General features: G+C 33.2%; 1 protein-coding gene across 1 annotated transcript in view; it reads right to left on the bottom strand.

Moving 5' to 3' along the window:
• The window catches only part of LOC135127432 (tetraspanin-2A), a 165,893-nt gene that overhangs the window by 102,005 nt on the left and 50,530 nt on the right, over positions 1-13,358 (bottom strand). The window contains exon 2 of the mRNA XM_064053874.1: positions 11,618-11,815. Coding sequence (XP_063909944.1) covers positions 11,618-11,815 — 198 coding nt within the window. The remainder of the gene's footprint in view (positions 1-11,617; positions 11,816-13,358) is intronic.

Raw genomic sequence — 13,358 nt, 5'->3', positions numbered from 1 at the left:
CTTATATTTCGCACACATTTAAGGGTTATGTCGCATATGGTCATGGCTAATCAGAATATATGTATAAAAATTGAAGCAATTTATGTTACTGGTTCAACCAAAAATCTATTTTTTTTTTTCTGAATTGAATACATCTGTACCTTTTTATTTGAATTTTTGTAAGAATTTTTTCGTCTTCCCGAATATTTGGAAAGCTATTGTCCTTTTTTTCTGGCTAATTGAACAAACTTTAAATTAGGAATTCAGGAAGAATTATTAATCAAATAAATAGGCCTCGTTTTAATTTATTTTTAATTTCTAAACACATTCCATTATTTTTCATCGTTGTTTGAAGAGATATAAATAAAAGTTGATATCTGATTCGCAATCGTGGAAAATTCTCTATAAGTTGTTTCGACATTTTTCTTGGAAAATATTTTCATACTTTTCTTATTATTCTATTTGAAAAGGGCCCATTTTAAATTTTTCTAAAAAATTTTTATTTATCAAAAATTATTGTTTAACAATTGGTTCTTTTTTCCATTTGAATATAGCCTGTTTTAATACTCTCAGACGCTTCTGGTGTTTTATTTTTCGATGAAGTTGATAGAACCTCGGGGTCTTGCTGTAAAATATATGAAAGAGTCGAGGGGGTCCAAGTGTTTTATTCTACGACGAAATTGAAACAATTTTAGGTGGCCCAGCGTTTTAGTTTTTGATGAGGTTCAACGAATTTCGGGAGATCCTGACGCTTTATTGCTCGTTGAGGTTGAAAGAATATCGGGGGCGCCTAGTGTTTTATTCTTCGATGAGGTTGAAAGGGTCTTAGGGGCTTCTGGCGTTTTATTTTCCCTTAAGGTTAAAAGAATCTTCGGGGCTCTTGGTGTTTTATTGTTCGATGAGGTTGAAAGAATCTCAGAGGCTTCTAGTGATTTATTTTTTTATGAGGTTAAACAATCTCGGGGGCTTCTGGTGTTTTATTCTTCGATGAGGTTGCAGGAATCTCGGAGGCTCATGGTGCTTTATTTTTCGATGAAGTTGATAGAATCTTGCCCTCCCCCCCTTCGATTTGTTTTTAAAATTTATGAAAGAATCTCAGAGGTTCCAGGTGAATTGTTTTCCGATGAAGTTGAAAGAATTTTGGGCAGTCCGGGTGTTTAATTTTTTGATATATATCTTTTGATGAGCTTCTGAAGAATCTCTGGGGCTCCTGATGTTTTATTTTTCGGTAAAGTTGATTGAATCTTGCCTCCGCCCTTGCTTTTTATTTTGAAAATATATGAAAGAATCTTGGGGGCTCTTGGTGTATTATCCTTCGATGAGGTTGAAAAAATCTCGGAGGCTTTTAGTGTTTTATTTTCCGATGAAATTGAAAGAGTCTCTTGGAACTTCTAGTGTTTTTTTTCCGATGAGATCGAAAGAATCTCAGGGAATCTAGGTGTTTTATTTATCGATGAGGTTGACAGAATCTCAGAGGTTTCTTGTGTTTTATTTTACGATAAGGTTGAAAGAATCTCGGAGGCTCCTGGTGTTTTATTTTTCGACGAGGTTGCAAGAATCTCGGAGGCCCCTGGGGTTTTATTTTTCGATGAGGTTGAAAGAGTCTCAGGGGCTTCTAGTGTTTTATCCTTCGATGAGACTGAAAGAACCTCAGAGACACTTGGTTTTTTATTTTCCGATGAAGTTGAAAGAGTCTCAGGGACTTCTGGTGTTTTATTTTCCGATGAAGTTGAAAGAATCTCAGGGGCACCAGGTGTTCAATTTTTAGATGAGGTTAAAAGGATCTCAGAGGATTTTTGTGTTTTATTTTATAATGAGTTGAAAGAGTCTCAGGGGCTTCGGGTGTTTTATTTTTCGATAAGGTTGGAAGAATCTCGGGGGCTCCTAGAATTTGATCCTTCGATGAGGTTGAAAGGATCTCGGAGGCTCCTGGTGTTTCATTTTTCCATGAGGTTGCAAGAATTTCGGAGGCTTCTAGTATTTTATTTTTCGATGAGGTTGCAAGAATCTTGGAGGCTCCTGGTGTTTTATTTATCAATGAAGTCGATAAAATCTCGCCTCCCCCCCGTGTTTTATTTTTAAAATATGTGACAGTCTCGAGAGTTTTACTTTTAGATAAATTTGAAAGAATCTTGGGGGCTCCTGGTGTTTTATTCTTCGATGAGGCTATTCTTTTTTATTTTCCGATGAGGTTGAAAGTGTCTCTGGGGCTTCTGGTGTTTTATTTTTCGCTAAGGTTGAAAAAATCTTGGGGGCTTCTAGTATATTATGATTGGATGAGGTCGAAAGAATCTCGGAGGCCCCAGGTGTTTTATTTTTCGATAAGGTTGAAAAAGGGGTTTTTGGTGTTTTATCCTTCGATGAGGCTGAAAGAATCTCGGAGGCTTCTGACGTGTTATTTTCCGATGGAATTGAAAGAATCTCATGGCGCTTCTAGTGTTTTATTTTCCGAGGAGTTTGAAGGAATATCAGGGGCTTCAGATGTTTTATTTTTGATGACGTTGAAAGGATCTTAGAGGGTTTTTGTGTTTTATTTGACGATGAGGTTGAAAGAGTCTTAGGGACTTCTATTGTTTTATTTTCCGATGAAGTTAAAAGAGTCGCAGGGACTTTTAGTGTTTTATTTTCCGATGAAGTTGAAAGAATCTCAGGGGCATCAGGTGTTCCATTTTTCGATGAGGTTGAAAGAATCTCAGAGGCTTTTTGTGTTTTATTTTACGATGAGTTGAGAGAGTCTCAGGGGCTTCGGGTGTTTTACTTTTCGATAAGGTTAGAAGAATCTCGGGGGCTCCTAGAATTTTATCCTTCGATGAGTTTGGAAGGATCTCGGGGGCTCCTGGTGTTTCAATTTTCCATGAGCTTGCAAGAATTTCTGAGGCCTCTGGTATTTTATTTTTCGATGAGGTTGCAAAAATCTTGGAGGCTCCTGGTGTTTTATTCATCAAAGAACTCGGTAAAATCTCGCCCCCCCCCTGTGTTTTATTTTTAAAATATGTGACAGTCTCGAGAGTTTTACTTTTCGATAAATTTGAAAGAATCTTGGGGGCTCCTGGTGTTTTATTGTTCGATGAGGCTATTCTTTTTTATTTTCCGATGAGGTTGAAAGTGTCTCTGGGGCTTCTAGTGTTTTATTTTTCGCTAAGGTTGAAAAAATCTTGGGGGCTTCTAGTATTTTATGATTGGATGAGGTCGAAAGAATCTCGGAGGCCCCTGATGTTTTATTTTTCGATAAGGTTGAAAGAGCCTCTGGGGTTTTCGGTGTTTTATCCTTCGATGAGGCTGAAAGAACCTCGGAGGCTTCTGATGTGTTATTTTCCGATGAAATTGTAAAAATCTTAGGAGTTTCTAGTGTTTTATTTTCCGAGGACGTTGAAGGAATATCAGGGGCTCCAGATGTTTTATTTTTGATGAGGTTGAAAGGATCTCAGAGGCTCCTGATGTGTTATTTTACGATGAGGTTGAAAGAGTCTTAGGGACTTCTATTGTTTTATTTTCCGATGAAGTTAAAACAGTCTCAGGTACTTCTAGTGTTTTGTTTTACGATGAAGTTGAAAGAATCGCAGGGGCATCAGGTGTTCTATTTTTCGATGAGGTTGAAAGAATCTCAGAGGCTTTTTGTGTTTTATTTTACGATGAGTTGAAAGAGTCTCAGGGGCTTCAGGTGTTTTATTTTTCGATAAGGTTGGAAGAATCTCGGGGACTCCTGGAATTTGATCCTTCGATGAGGTTGAAAGGATCTCGGAGGCTCCTGGTGTTTCATTTTTCCATGAGGTTGCAAGAATTTCGGAGGCTCCTGGTATTTTATTTTTCGATGAGGTTGCAAAAATCTTGGAAGCTCCTGCTGTTTTATTTATCAAAGAAGTCGGTAGAATCTCCCCCCCCCCCTGTGTTTTATATTTAAAATATGTGACAGTCTCTAGAGTTTCAGGTGTTTTACTTGTGTCTTATTTTTAAAATATATAAAAGAATCTCTGGGGTTCCAAGTGTTTTATTCTTCACTGAAGTTGGAAGAATTTCGGGCTGCCCTGGTGTTTAATTTTTTGATAAGCTTCAATGAATCTCGGGGGGAAGATCAGAGAGTCTCAGGAGCTTCTAATGTTTCATTTTCCGATGAGGTTGAAATAATCTCAGAGGCCTCTTGTGTTTTATTTTACGATGAGGTTGAAAGAATCTCAGAGGCTCCTGGTGTTTTATTTTCCCGTGAAGTTGAATGAATCTCAAAGACTCCTGGTGTTTTATTTTTCGATGAAGTTAATAGAATCTCAGGGCCGCCTTGTGTCTTATTTTTAAAATATATAAAAGAATCTCTGGGGTTCCAAGTGTTTTATTCGTCACTGGAGTTGGAAGAATTTCGGGCTGCTTTGGTGTTTAATTTTTTGATAAGCTTCAATGAATCTCGGGGGGAAGATCAGAGAGTCTCAGGGGCTTCTAGTGTTTCATTTTCTGATGAGGTTGAAAGAATCTCAGAGGCTTCTTGTGTTTAATTTTCCGGTGAAGTTGAATGAATCTCAAAGACTCCTGGTGTTTTATTTTCCGATGAAGTTAACAGAATCTCAGGGCTACCTTGTGTTTTATTTTTAAAATATATGAAAGAATCTCGGGGGTTCCAAGTGTTTTATTCTTCACTGGAGTTGGAAGAATTTCGGGCTACCCTGGTGTTTAATTTTTTGATAAGCTTCAATGAATCTCGGGGGGAAGATCAGAGAGTCTCAGGGGCTTCTAGTGTTTTATTGTCCGATGAGGTTGAAAGAATCTCAGAGGCCTCTTGTGTCTTATTTTACGATGAGGTTGAAAGAATCTCGGAGGCTCCTGGTGTTTTATTTTCCGATGAAAGAGTCTCAGGGGCACCTGGTGTTTTATTTTCCGATGAAGTTGAAAGAATCTCAAAGACTCCTGGTGTTTTATTTTTCGATGAAGTTAATAGAATCTCAGGGCTCCCTTGTGTTCTATTTTTAAAATATATGAAAGAATCTCGAGGGTTCCAAGTGTTTTATTCTTCCATGGAGTTGGAAGAATTTCGAGCTGCCCTGGTGTTTAATTTTTTGATAAGCTTCGAGGGGAAGTTGAAAGAGTCTCAGGAGCTTCTAGTGTTTTATTTTCCGATGAAGTTGAAAGAATCTCTGGACCCTTTGTTTTTATTTTCAAAACATATGAAAGAATTTCGGGGTTTCGCGTGATGTATTCTTCAATGAAATCTCAGATGACCCTGATGTGATATTTCCGGATATGGCTGAAAGAATCTCGGGAGCTCCTGGTGTTTTATTCTTCGATGAATTTGAAGGAATCTCCGAGGCTTCTGGTGTTTTTTTTTTTTTTTTAGTTTATTAAAGAATCTCGGGGGTCCTGGTGTTTTATTCTTCGATGAAATTGAAAGAATCTCTCGAGCGGCCGTGGTGTTTTTTTTTTAATTTCAGCTTCCTCTTGTGCTTTATTCGTCAATAAGGTTCAGGTTTTATTAAAAAAATTACTCCAAAATATTTTATTTTATTGATTTAATCAATAAAATAGATTGGCGTGTTCATTAATTTTTATGTGTCATCCTGTTTGTCCCATAAGTAATCATAAAAACAACAAATACATTCATAAACCACTAGTATAAAGCCATCATTTGTTTATTTTAGATAGGATTTATTCGAGAAAATTTCGAGATGACGCCAACAATTTTATGGGAGTGGTAAACGGATGCAATATATATCCGGACCCGCTTGAAATCTGTATCGTGTTACATCATTTTTTCAAAAATCGTGTACGTGTAAATAAAAAGCTTAAAGCTCCAAACGAATCTCGTCATCTCCAAATAGTTTCAAAGAAATCTGGTTAGAATGTGCGGATTGCCGCTTTATTTTGAATGTATAATTTAATAATCCCTCTATTTTTAGCACACGGCATGTTGATTATCCAAAAAAATTACTCTCTAATTAAATTTTGCAGTTCAATGACACACTACCCAATGACACCGGGCTTTCACGAAATTCCACCAAAACCCAACGCTTAAATGTCATGCACAACAATATTGTGGAAATTTTTTGTCTTCCGAAAATTTGGTAAAAATGGACACAATGGATCTAAGAATTTAAAGAAAACGACTTAATATCAAGTACAATACCGATCACCCTGATATTTTGCATACATTTAAAGGTTATACTGAACACGGTAATCGCTAATCAGAATTGATAAAATTTGAAGGAATTTGTTTTATTTGAATTGAACCAATCTGCATCTTTTTAGGCAAATTTCTGTTTTTTTTTTTTTTGTTGTTATTTCAAAAACTATGACAAAGCAATTTTGTATTCATTCGTCATGTACGGAAAATTCTTTATAAATTGGTTTCGTTTTCCACCTGAATATATATGGCTTTAATACTTTTTGCAACTCTTTGTGCTTCCAAAATTTGAAAAGTGTGACATGGAACGAAAACGTCGAATATTTTTACTTAAAAAAACGGAAAGCTTTTCATACATTGAATCAAATAAAATTTTAAAACTGCATTAATAATGCAACTCTTTCGTATTAATTCTAGAGGGTGAAGCAATCTATACAAATCTCAAACCGGTAACTAGTACAGGACGTGACAGCGTTACTAGTCTGCCAGCAACCACCTTTAATTTGCTCCGTGATATCCGCTGCAGCACTGTCATTCGGCGTTTACGACGGCCAAAATAAATTATTAGAGTTTGCATTACCCCAAATGAAATTTTAATTAAAGAATAACAATAATAAATAATTAAAAGTGCCACTTCAATGCCGGACAAATGTCACGCTTGTTGAAATAGGTTGTCCGTCGCACCATACCGCCCACCAAAATTTTAATATCAAAGCCTGATCGTCATGTAAAAGCCCTCGTGGACCCGACGCGGTCATTTTTCAAACGTTGTAACTTAGACAACGAGTGCGTATATGCAAATCTAATGGATGTACCACAATTGAAATATAGTTGTGAATGTCAGATGAACGCTATCAAATAATAATTAGTGCATGTCAGAGACAGAATGTTTGCACAGACACGGCTATAGATCATGGTTATGTACAGTTCCTAAAATTGTTTGTACAGCATAATACATGACACGGCTTCCGATTCATTAATCGGAACGGTAGCCTGCTTTGAACGTTTTATCTCGTCATACATACGCCAAATAACATCTAGAACATGCTTACTATTCATAGATTCGTAACGAGATGTCAAGTTTATTTACTTTGCAATCAATTACACAGTCACCCCGGCAGACAAACCTGCCGCCTGCGGCGGCGTAAACATAGTGAAAATTTCCAAAACTGTAGGTGCAGGGTCCAAGAAATGCGATTTTTTGATCCAAGCACGCTAAAAGATTAATGGAAGAAAATTTCCAGCTCGAGATAATCGAGGAAGTATTTTTTGTTTTTGATACAAAACTAATTTGAAACAAGATTGTAGAACGAGCGAATCGCAAAAAGACCAAGATACACAAAGTTTTAAATCAATAACTTGTTAAGGACGTAATATTAGAGAGATATTAGGTGATCATGGGGTGCTTTTCGAGTTTGTGCACTGATATTGTTTTGCAGGAAAGGTGATGAAGTTTTCTACGATATTTGCACTTCGTGAAAATTTAATTTGGCAGCAATGTGCAAATACGCTGCCGTGGGAACGCTTAGATGTAATAATCTCTTTTTGTAAAGTGATTTCTATTTCCTGCACATTTCATGACCTCTAGAGGACGAAAAAGTAGGTCTCACATTTCCGACCATCTGTCTGTCTCTCTGTCTGGCGTCTGTCCGAATTTTTATTACATAAATATTTCCGAAACTATTGGACCGATTTTTGTCAAATATTATATGTGTATTGGGAGTATCGTGTAAATCGTAAAACTTTTCCTTTCTATAAAATAAGATATTCCGTCACATGTGGTTCACATGTGATGTATGAATCCGTTATGAATTTTTACTCTAAATATCCAGATTTTTGGAAAAAAAATCGAAATTATTTCGCAATTTAACTTTCAAGTTGTAAAACCGAATTCTTTGACTTTTTAAGGTTTTTAAGGTAAATCGTTGATCAAAATTTAGTCGTTTACCCTTTCCAAAAAATTAATGGCCTCATCTCAAATGATATATCAATTCAATATTAATGACGTCATTAGAAAATTTTGTAATGGAAAATTCACTTGAAACATTCATATCTTTATTTTAACTTATGAAGGTTACCAAAAAATGAAACTTGCAAGACCAAACCTTACAGTTTTTCGAAAAATCTGGATTTAGTTACCTTTGACCAATTTGTTGATGTCACAATTTTTCGTTTTTTAATTTTCTTTCATTTTCAATTTTTCAGTGTTTCGGTATCATAATTTTTTGTTTTTTCAAGCTAAATTTTTAGAATTTTTCAATTTCTATACTTTTTTTTTGATTTGCAGTTTTTCAATTTTGCAATTTTTCGATTTTTCAATTTCCCATTGTTTAATTTTAGATTTTTATATTTCTCGTTCCGGCAGTTTTCCAAGTTCTTGATTTTTATTTTTCATTTTCCCGTTTTTTTCTAATTCATTTTCTCGTTTTTTCATTTCCTTTATTTTTTCAATGTTTCTTTCGATCTTCTAATTTTTTGTAAATTCAATTTTTCAATTTTTCAATCTTTGATTTCTCGGTTTTCCAATTTTCAAATGTTTCAATTTGATTACTTTAATTTTCAATCTTTCCATCTTTCAAATTTTTTTATTTTTTATTTTGCCGATTTTTTTATTTTATTTTCTCGATTTGATATCACAATTTCTCATTTTTCATTTCCTCTATTTTTTCAATGTTTCTTTCGATTTTAAAATTTTTTCTTCATTCTATTTTTCACAATTTCAATCTTTGATTCCTCGGTTCACCAATTTTCACATTCTTTAATTTTGCAATTTTTGAATCTCTGAATTATCTGAATTTCCGATTGCTTTAATTTTCATTCTTTCCATTTTTCAAATTTTCGTTTCAATTTTTCAAGTTCTTAAATTTTATTTTTCATTTTTCCGATTTTATTTTATTTTCTCGATATTATAACACAATTTCTCAATGTTTTTTTCGATTTTACAACTTTTTCTTTATTCAATTTTTCAAATTTTCAATTTTTGATTCTTCAGTTTTTAAATTTTCAAATGTTTCAATTTTGCAATTTTTGAATTTCTTAATTATTTGATTGCTTTAAGTTCCAATTTTTCCATCTTTCAAATATTCGTCTCTTCAATTTTTCAAGTTCTTATTTTCCAGTTTTCAAAATTGTCAAAGTTTTCATTTCATCCTTTTTCGTGTTCTAATTTTTTGATTCTCTGTTAAACAATTTTGTAATTTTTCCATTTTTTTGATGCGGAAAGTTGAAAAATCTCAAAAATTGAAAAATTGAAAATTCAAAAACGAAAAATTGCAAAATGTGAAGCACTGAAGAAACTACAGATTAAAAAAATTAAAAATCGAAAAGATAAATGAATCGAAAAATTGGAAAGAAGAAAAAACAATCAAAAAGAAAAATTTAAAAACCCAAAAACTTGTAAAATCGAAAAATTAATATATAATCATCAAAATCGTAAAATCGAAAAACTGTAAGACTCAAACATTGAAAAACTGAAAGAATAAATATCTAGAAATAGAAAAAGTGAAAAATCAAATTAATTAAAAAAGTTTTAAAATCCAGTAATTGAACACAGAATTCCAAAAACGTAAAATTGAAAAAGTGAAATATTTTAAGAATTGTAATTATTATTAAGTAATTTATTACATACATATTTAAAGTGAAAACTAGAAACACTGTAAATTAAAAAAAGCGAAAAGTTGAAAAATCCAGAAACTGAAAAATCTATCTTTGAAATAACGCAAAATTAAAAAAAATAAAAATAGATAAATCGAAAAATTTAAAACCGAAAAATTACAAATCGAAAAATCAAAATGGAAAGAACAAAATTGAAACATTGAAAAATCCAATAATTGAAAAAATAAAGAAAATAAAAACAAAACGAAAAATTGCTAACCGAAAAATTTAAGAAATGAAAAATCAAAAAACTAAAAAATTTTAAATAAATAACCCGTGACTACAAAGTTGTAAAATCCAAGATCTGAAACATCCAAAAATTGGAAAATCGAAAAACTGGAAAATTTGAAAATGAAAATTCATGACTGCAAAATCGAAAAATTGCAACAGCTAAAAATTGAACATCCAAAATTTGGAAAATCGAAAAATTGAAATTTTAAAAATGAAAACTCGAAGAGTTGAAATGAAATTGAAGAAATGAAAAAAATTAAAAATTGAAAAATTGCCAATCGAAAGATTTTTAAAATTTAAAGCTGCGGCAAAAACGGTAACTAGAAAATATTCTTTTTTATTTGAAAAGTCCTTTCTATTTTTCTAGAATTTTTTTGGAAAATATTTTTTTCAGGATTGATAAGGTGTTTCAAAAAACATTTCAAATTGGAAATCTGAGAAGAAGAGTGCATTAATTTTATTTAATTTTTGAAAATATTTTAGCTGTTTGAAAAGCAAAAGTATAAAAATTTGATATCAGATTCGTAAGGCAATTTCAACATTTTTCTTTGAAAAAACTTTTTTCAATATTCGACTTGGAAAACTCGAAGAGTTTCATGTCATGAAATTGAAGAAACAAAAAATATAAAAAATTGAAAAAAAATTAAGAAACGAGAAATTGAAAACATTGAAAAACTAAAAAAATAATAGAAATTCGGAGCATTGAAAAATCGAAAAATTGTAAAAATAAACAAAAAAACCGAAACTAAAAATCGAAAATTTGAAGAAATGAAAAATTAAAAAATCGGAAGTTGAAAAATAAAAACTGAAAACTCGAGAAATTTTGAATCGAAAAATTGCAAAATCTAAAAATTGAAGAAACAAGAGAAATTGGAAATTGGCACTTGTAAAATCGAAAAATTGCAGAATAAAAACCAAAAAGCTATTATAAGGCCAATGAATGGAACAAACTGAGAGATTTTAAACTCAAAAAATTGAAAGAGTATTTAAAGATTAAAAAATCGGTGCCACGTTTTGAACTATTCCCTGAAAAATCGAAACATCGAATAATCGAAGAATTTGGAAATCGAAATATCAAAAATCCAGAACCTGAAAAATCGAGAAATCGGAAAAACAAAGAATTGAAAAATCGAAACATTGAGAAATAAAAAATTCAAAAAATCAATAAACTGAAAGAACAAAAAATTGCAAATGAAAAATTGAAAACTAAAGAAACTCAAATCGAAAAACCGAAAAATTCAAAATTTTGAAAATTGAAAAACTGAAAAAATTAAACTTGAAAGCTCGAAACATTGCAATTAGAAAAACTGAAAAAACAAAAAAAAAATAAAAAATTAAAGAATTGAAAAATTCAAGTCAAAAAACCTGCAGGGGTGTTATTTACGCCACAACTTTTTACTTTATACAGGTTATCCGAAAACAAAAATCACAAAAAAAATTATAATTGAAAGAAGCGGGATTTGTTGGGTTGCATTTTAGAGGCGTAGAAAGTTCTGTCAAAATAATTTTCGACAATTTTTTTAATACAGTGTACTCCAGAGTGTGAATGTATCATTTTTATAACTGATATATTCATAAATATTTTTCATAGAGAATGTGGCTTAAAAATTATTGAATTTTTTGAAAAAAAAGTAACTCAAATCTACTTACCACCAGTAGGGCAATCCCACTTTCTTGCAGAGCGGACACACATCCCACAAAGGCCACGATCATTATAATAATTGACGCCACAATTAGCACGTAAATACCATCATAGAACGTGTCGGCATCCAGTTTATCCAAAATGGTTCCAATTCCAGGATCGAATCTCATCCAAAGGCACAAGGCAAATATGCTGGCTCCGATCATCTAAAGCAAAAAGAAACTCATTGTTACCCAAATTACCTGCTTAAATCCAATTAAATCTTTGATATTCTCTGACAAAATTCATCCCCTTTTGAACGCCTCGCAAAAATAGCTAAATCTGCAGCCTCCTAGTTTCGCTAAGAACCCTAAACCCGTTTTTAATTATGCTTCTCCACGAAAATGTTTATTGTTTACTTAGCAGAGACGAGAAATTCGGCAATAAAATGAATAAAATGAAGGATGTTTCTGCAGAGGTGGCGTACGATTTTCGACGTAATCAGTGACTTTTACGTTTTTGCTTGGTTGCGGAAAGGGTTTGAGCACATGGACGGATTAAATAATTTGCAGAAATGTCACAAATAATAAAGCGCTGAATTAATTTTAAGATGGTTGAGAGTGATAAGAGTTGACGGGGTAAGAGTAAAAACAGAATGATGATAGATAAAGGGCGCCTTATGAAGACTTTCTAATTTAATTAAGTGCACCCGGCTGTGTGTTATTTCGACGAATTCTACTTTTAGCTTATCGATTGACCGTGGGTTTTACCAAATTTCGGGAATTTGTGCCGATCGAGTGATTAATTTAGATAATTAGTCTGTCGGCGGGGCTGCTAGACGAATTAAACGGACATTATGGATGAAATCATTATTCGGGATTAATTTATAACGCATCCGATTCATACACTTATTGTGGGGGCGGAATCCGTTTGGCGGCGGTTTCAACAAATTTGATCTTTGTCTAATTGTCTACGACATTCAGAAATGCTTTTTATTTGTTGTTGTAGAGAATATTTCCAATTTTCTTAATATTCTGTGTGCTTGTTAAGTTATCGAGTCTGTCGTGTGCTGTAGGAAAGCTTCAACATTTTAATTTAAGTTTGCTACTCATAAACTTTGTTTAAGCTCCATAACCACGACGTTCGCTATTTCAGAAAAAGAATTTCAATGAAGTAATCAATTTCTGATTCTGGGAATAATCGCAGCCTGGTGCTGTAGCAAACAGTTTGCTCCACCAGTTAATTTTCCAAGATATTTCAAACCGAATCGTCTGAGGCAAAAGTTGGATTAATCCAGCAGTGGCTACAATTTACTGCTTATGACGTTTTGTGCTTACACAAGTAGAAACTGTCATTACCAAACGACGATATATAAACTATTCCTATTTCATTCGAGCACAACGTAATCATGTTGTTTTCTTATCTTGGTCCGGTTCGCCTTAGAGACGACGGAATTTATTTCCTATGCAGTATATCTCATGTATAGTTGTCTGGAAAAGTTGAAAAAGTTTGGTAATTCAATTTCACGATGGTTTTCATCTCACGAAACTGTGGTCTTGACTGTGGAATTAGGTAATATGCGCTAGCAGCTCCAGGGGAGAAATCCTTGGAGAATTGATCTGAGAATCGGAAGGAATGGTAGATGATGTCCGGTCAGCTCGGGGCTGTACATTATGAAAGTAAACAAGCCAGTTTTACAAACATGCTGCAACGAAGATACAGTTTACCAATAGCTGGGGACACGAGATAATGCGTATTATGCAAACTAGT

The sequence above is a fragment of the Zophobas morio genome, unplaced genomic scaffold, assembly GCF_036711695.1.
Source record: "Zophobas morio isolate AGI-343-1 ecotype UQ-CSIRO unplaced genomic scaffold, CSIRO_AGI_Zmor_V1 ptg000002l, whole genome shotgun sequence".
Taxonomy (NCBI): domain Eukaryota; kingdom Metazoa; phylum Arthropoda; class Insecta; order Coleoptera; family Tenebrionidae; genus Zophobas; species Zophobas morio.
The sequence above is the reverse complement of the archived record's forward strand: the minus strand, read 5'-3'. Positions and strand labels throughout refer to the sequence as shown.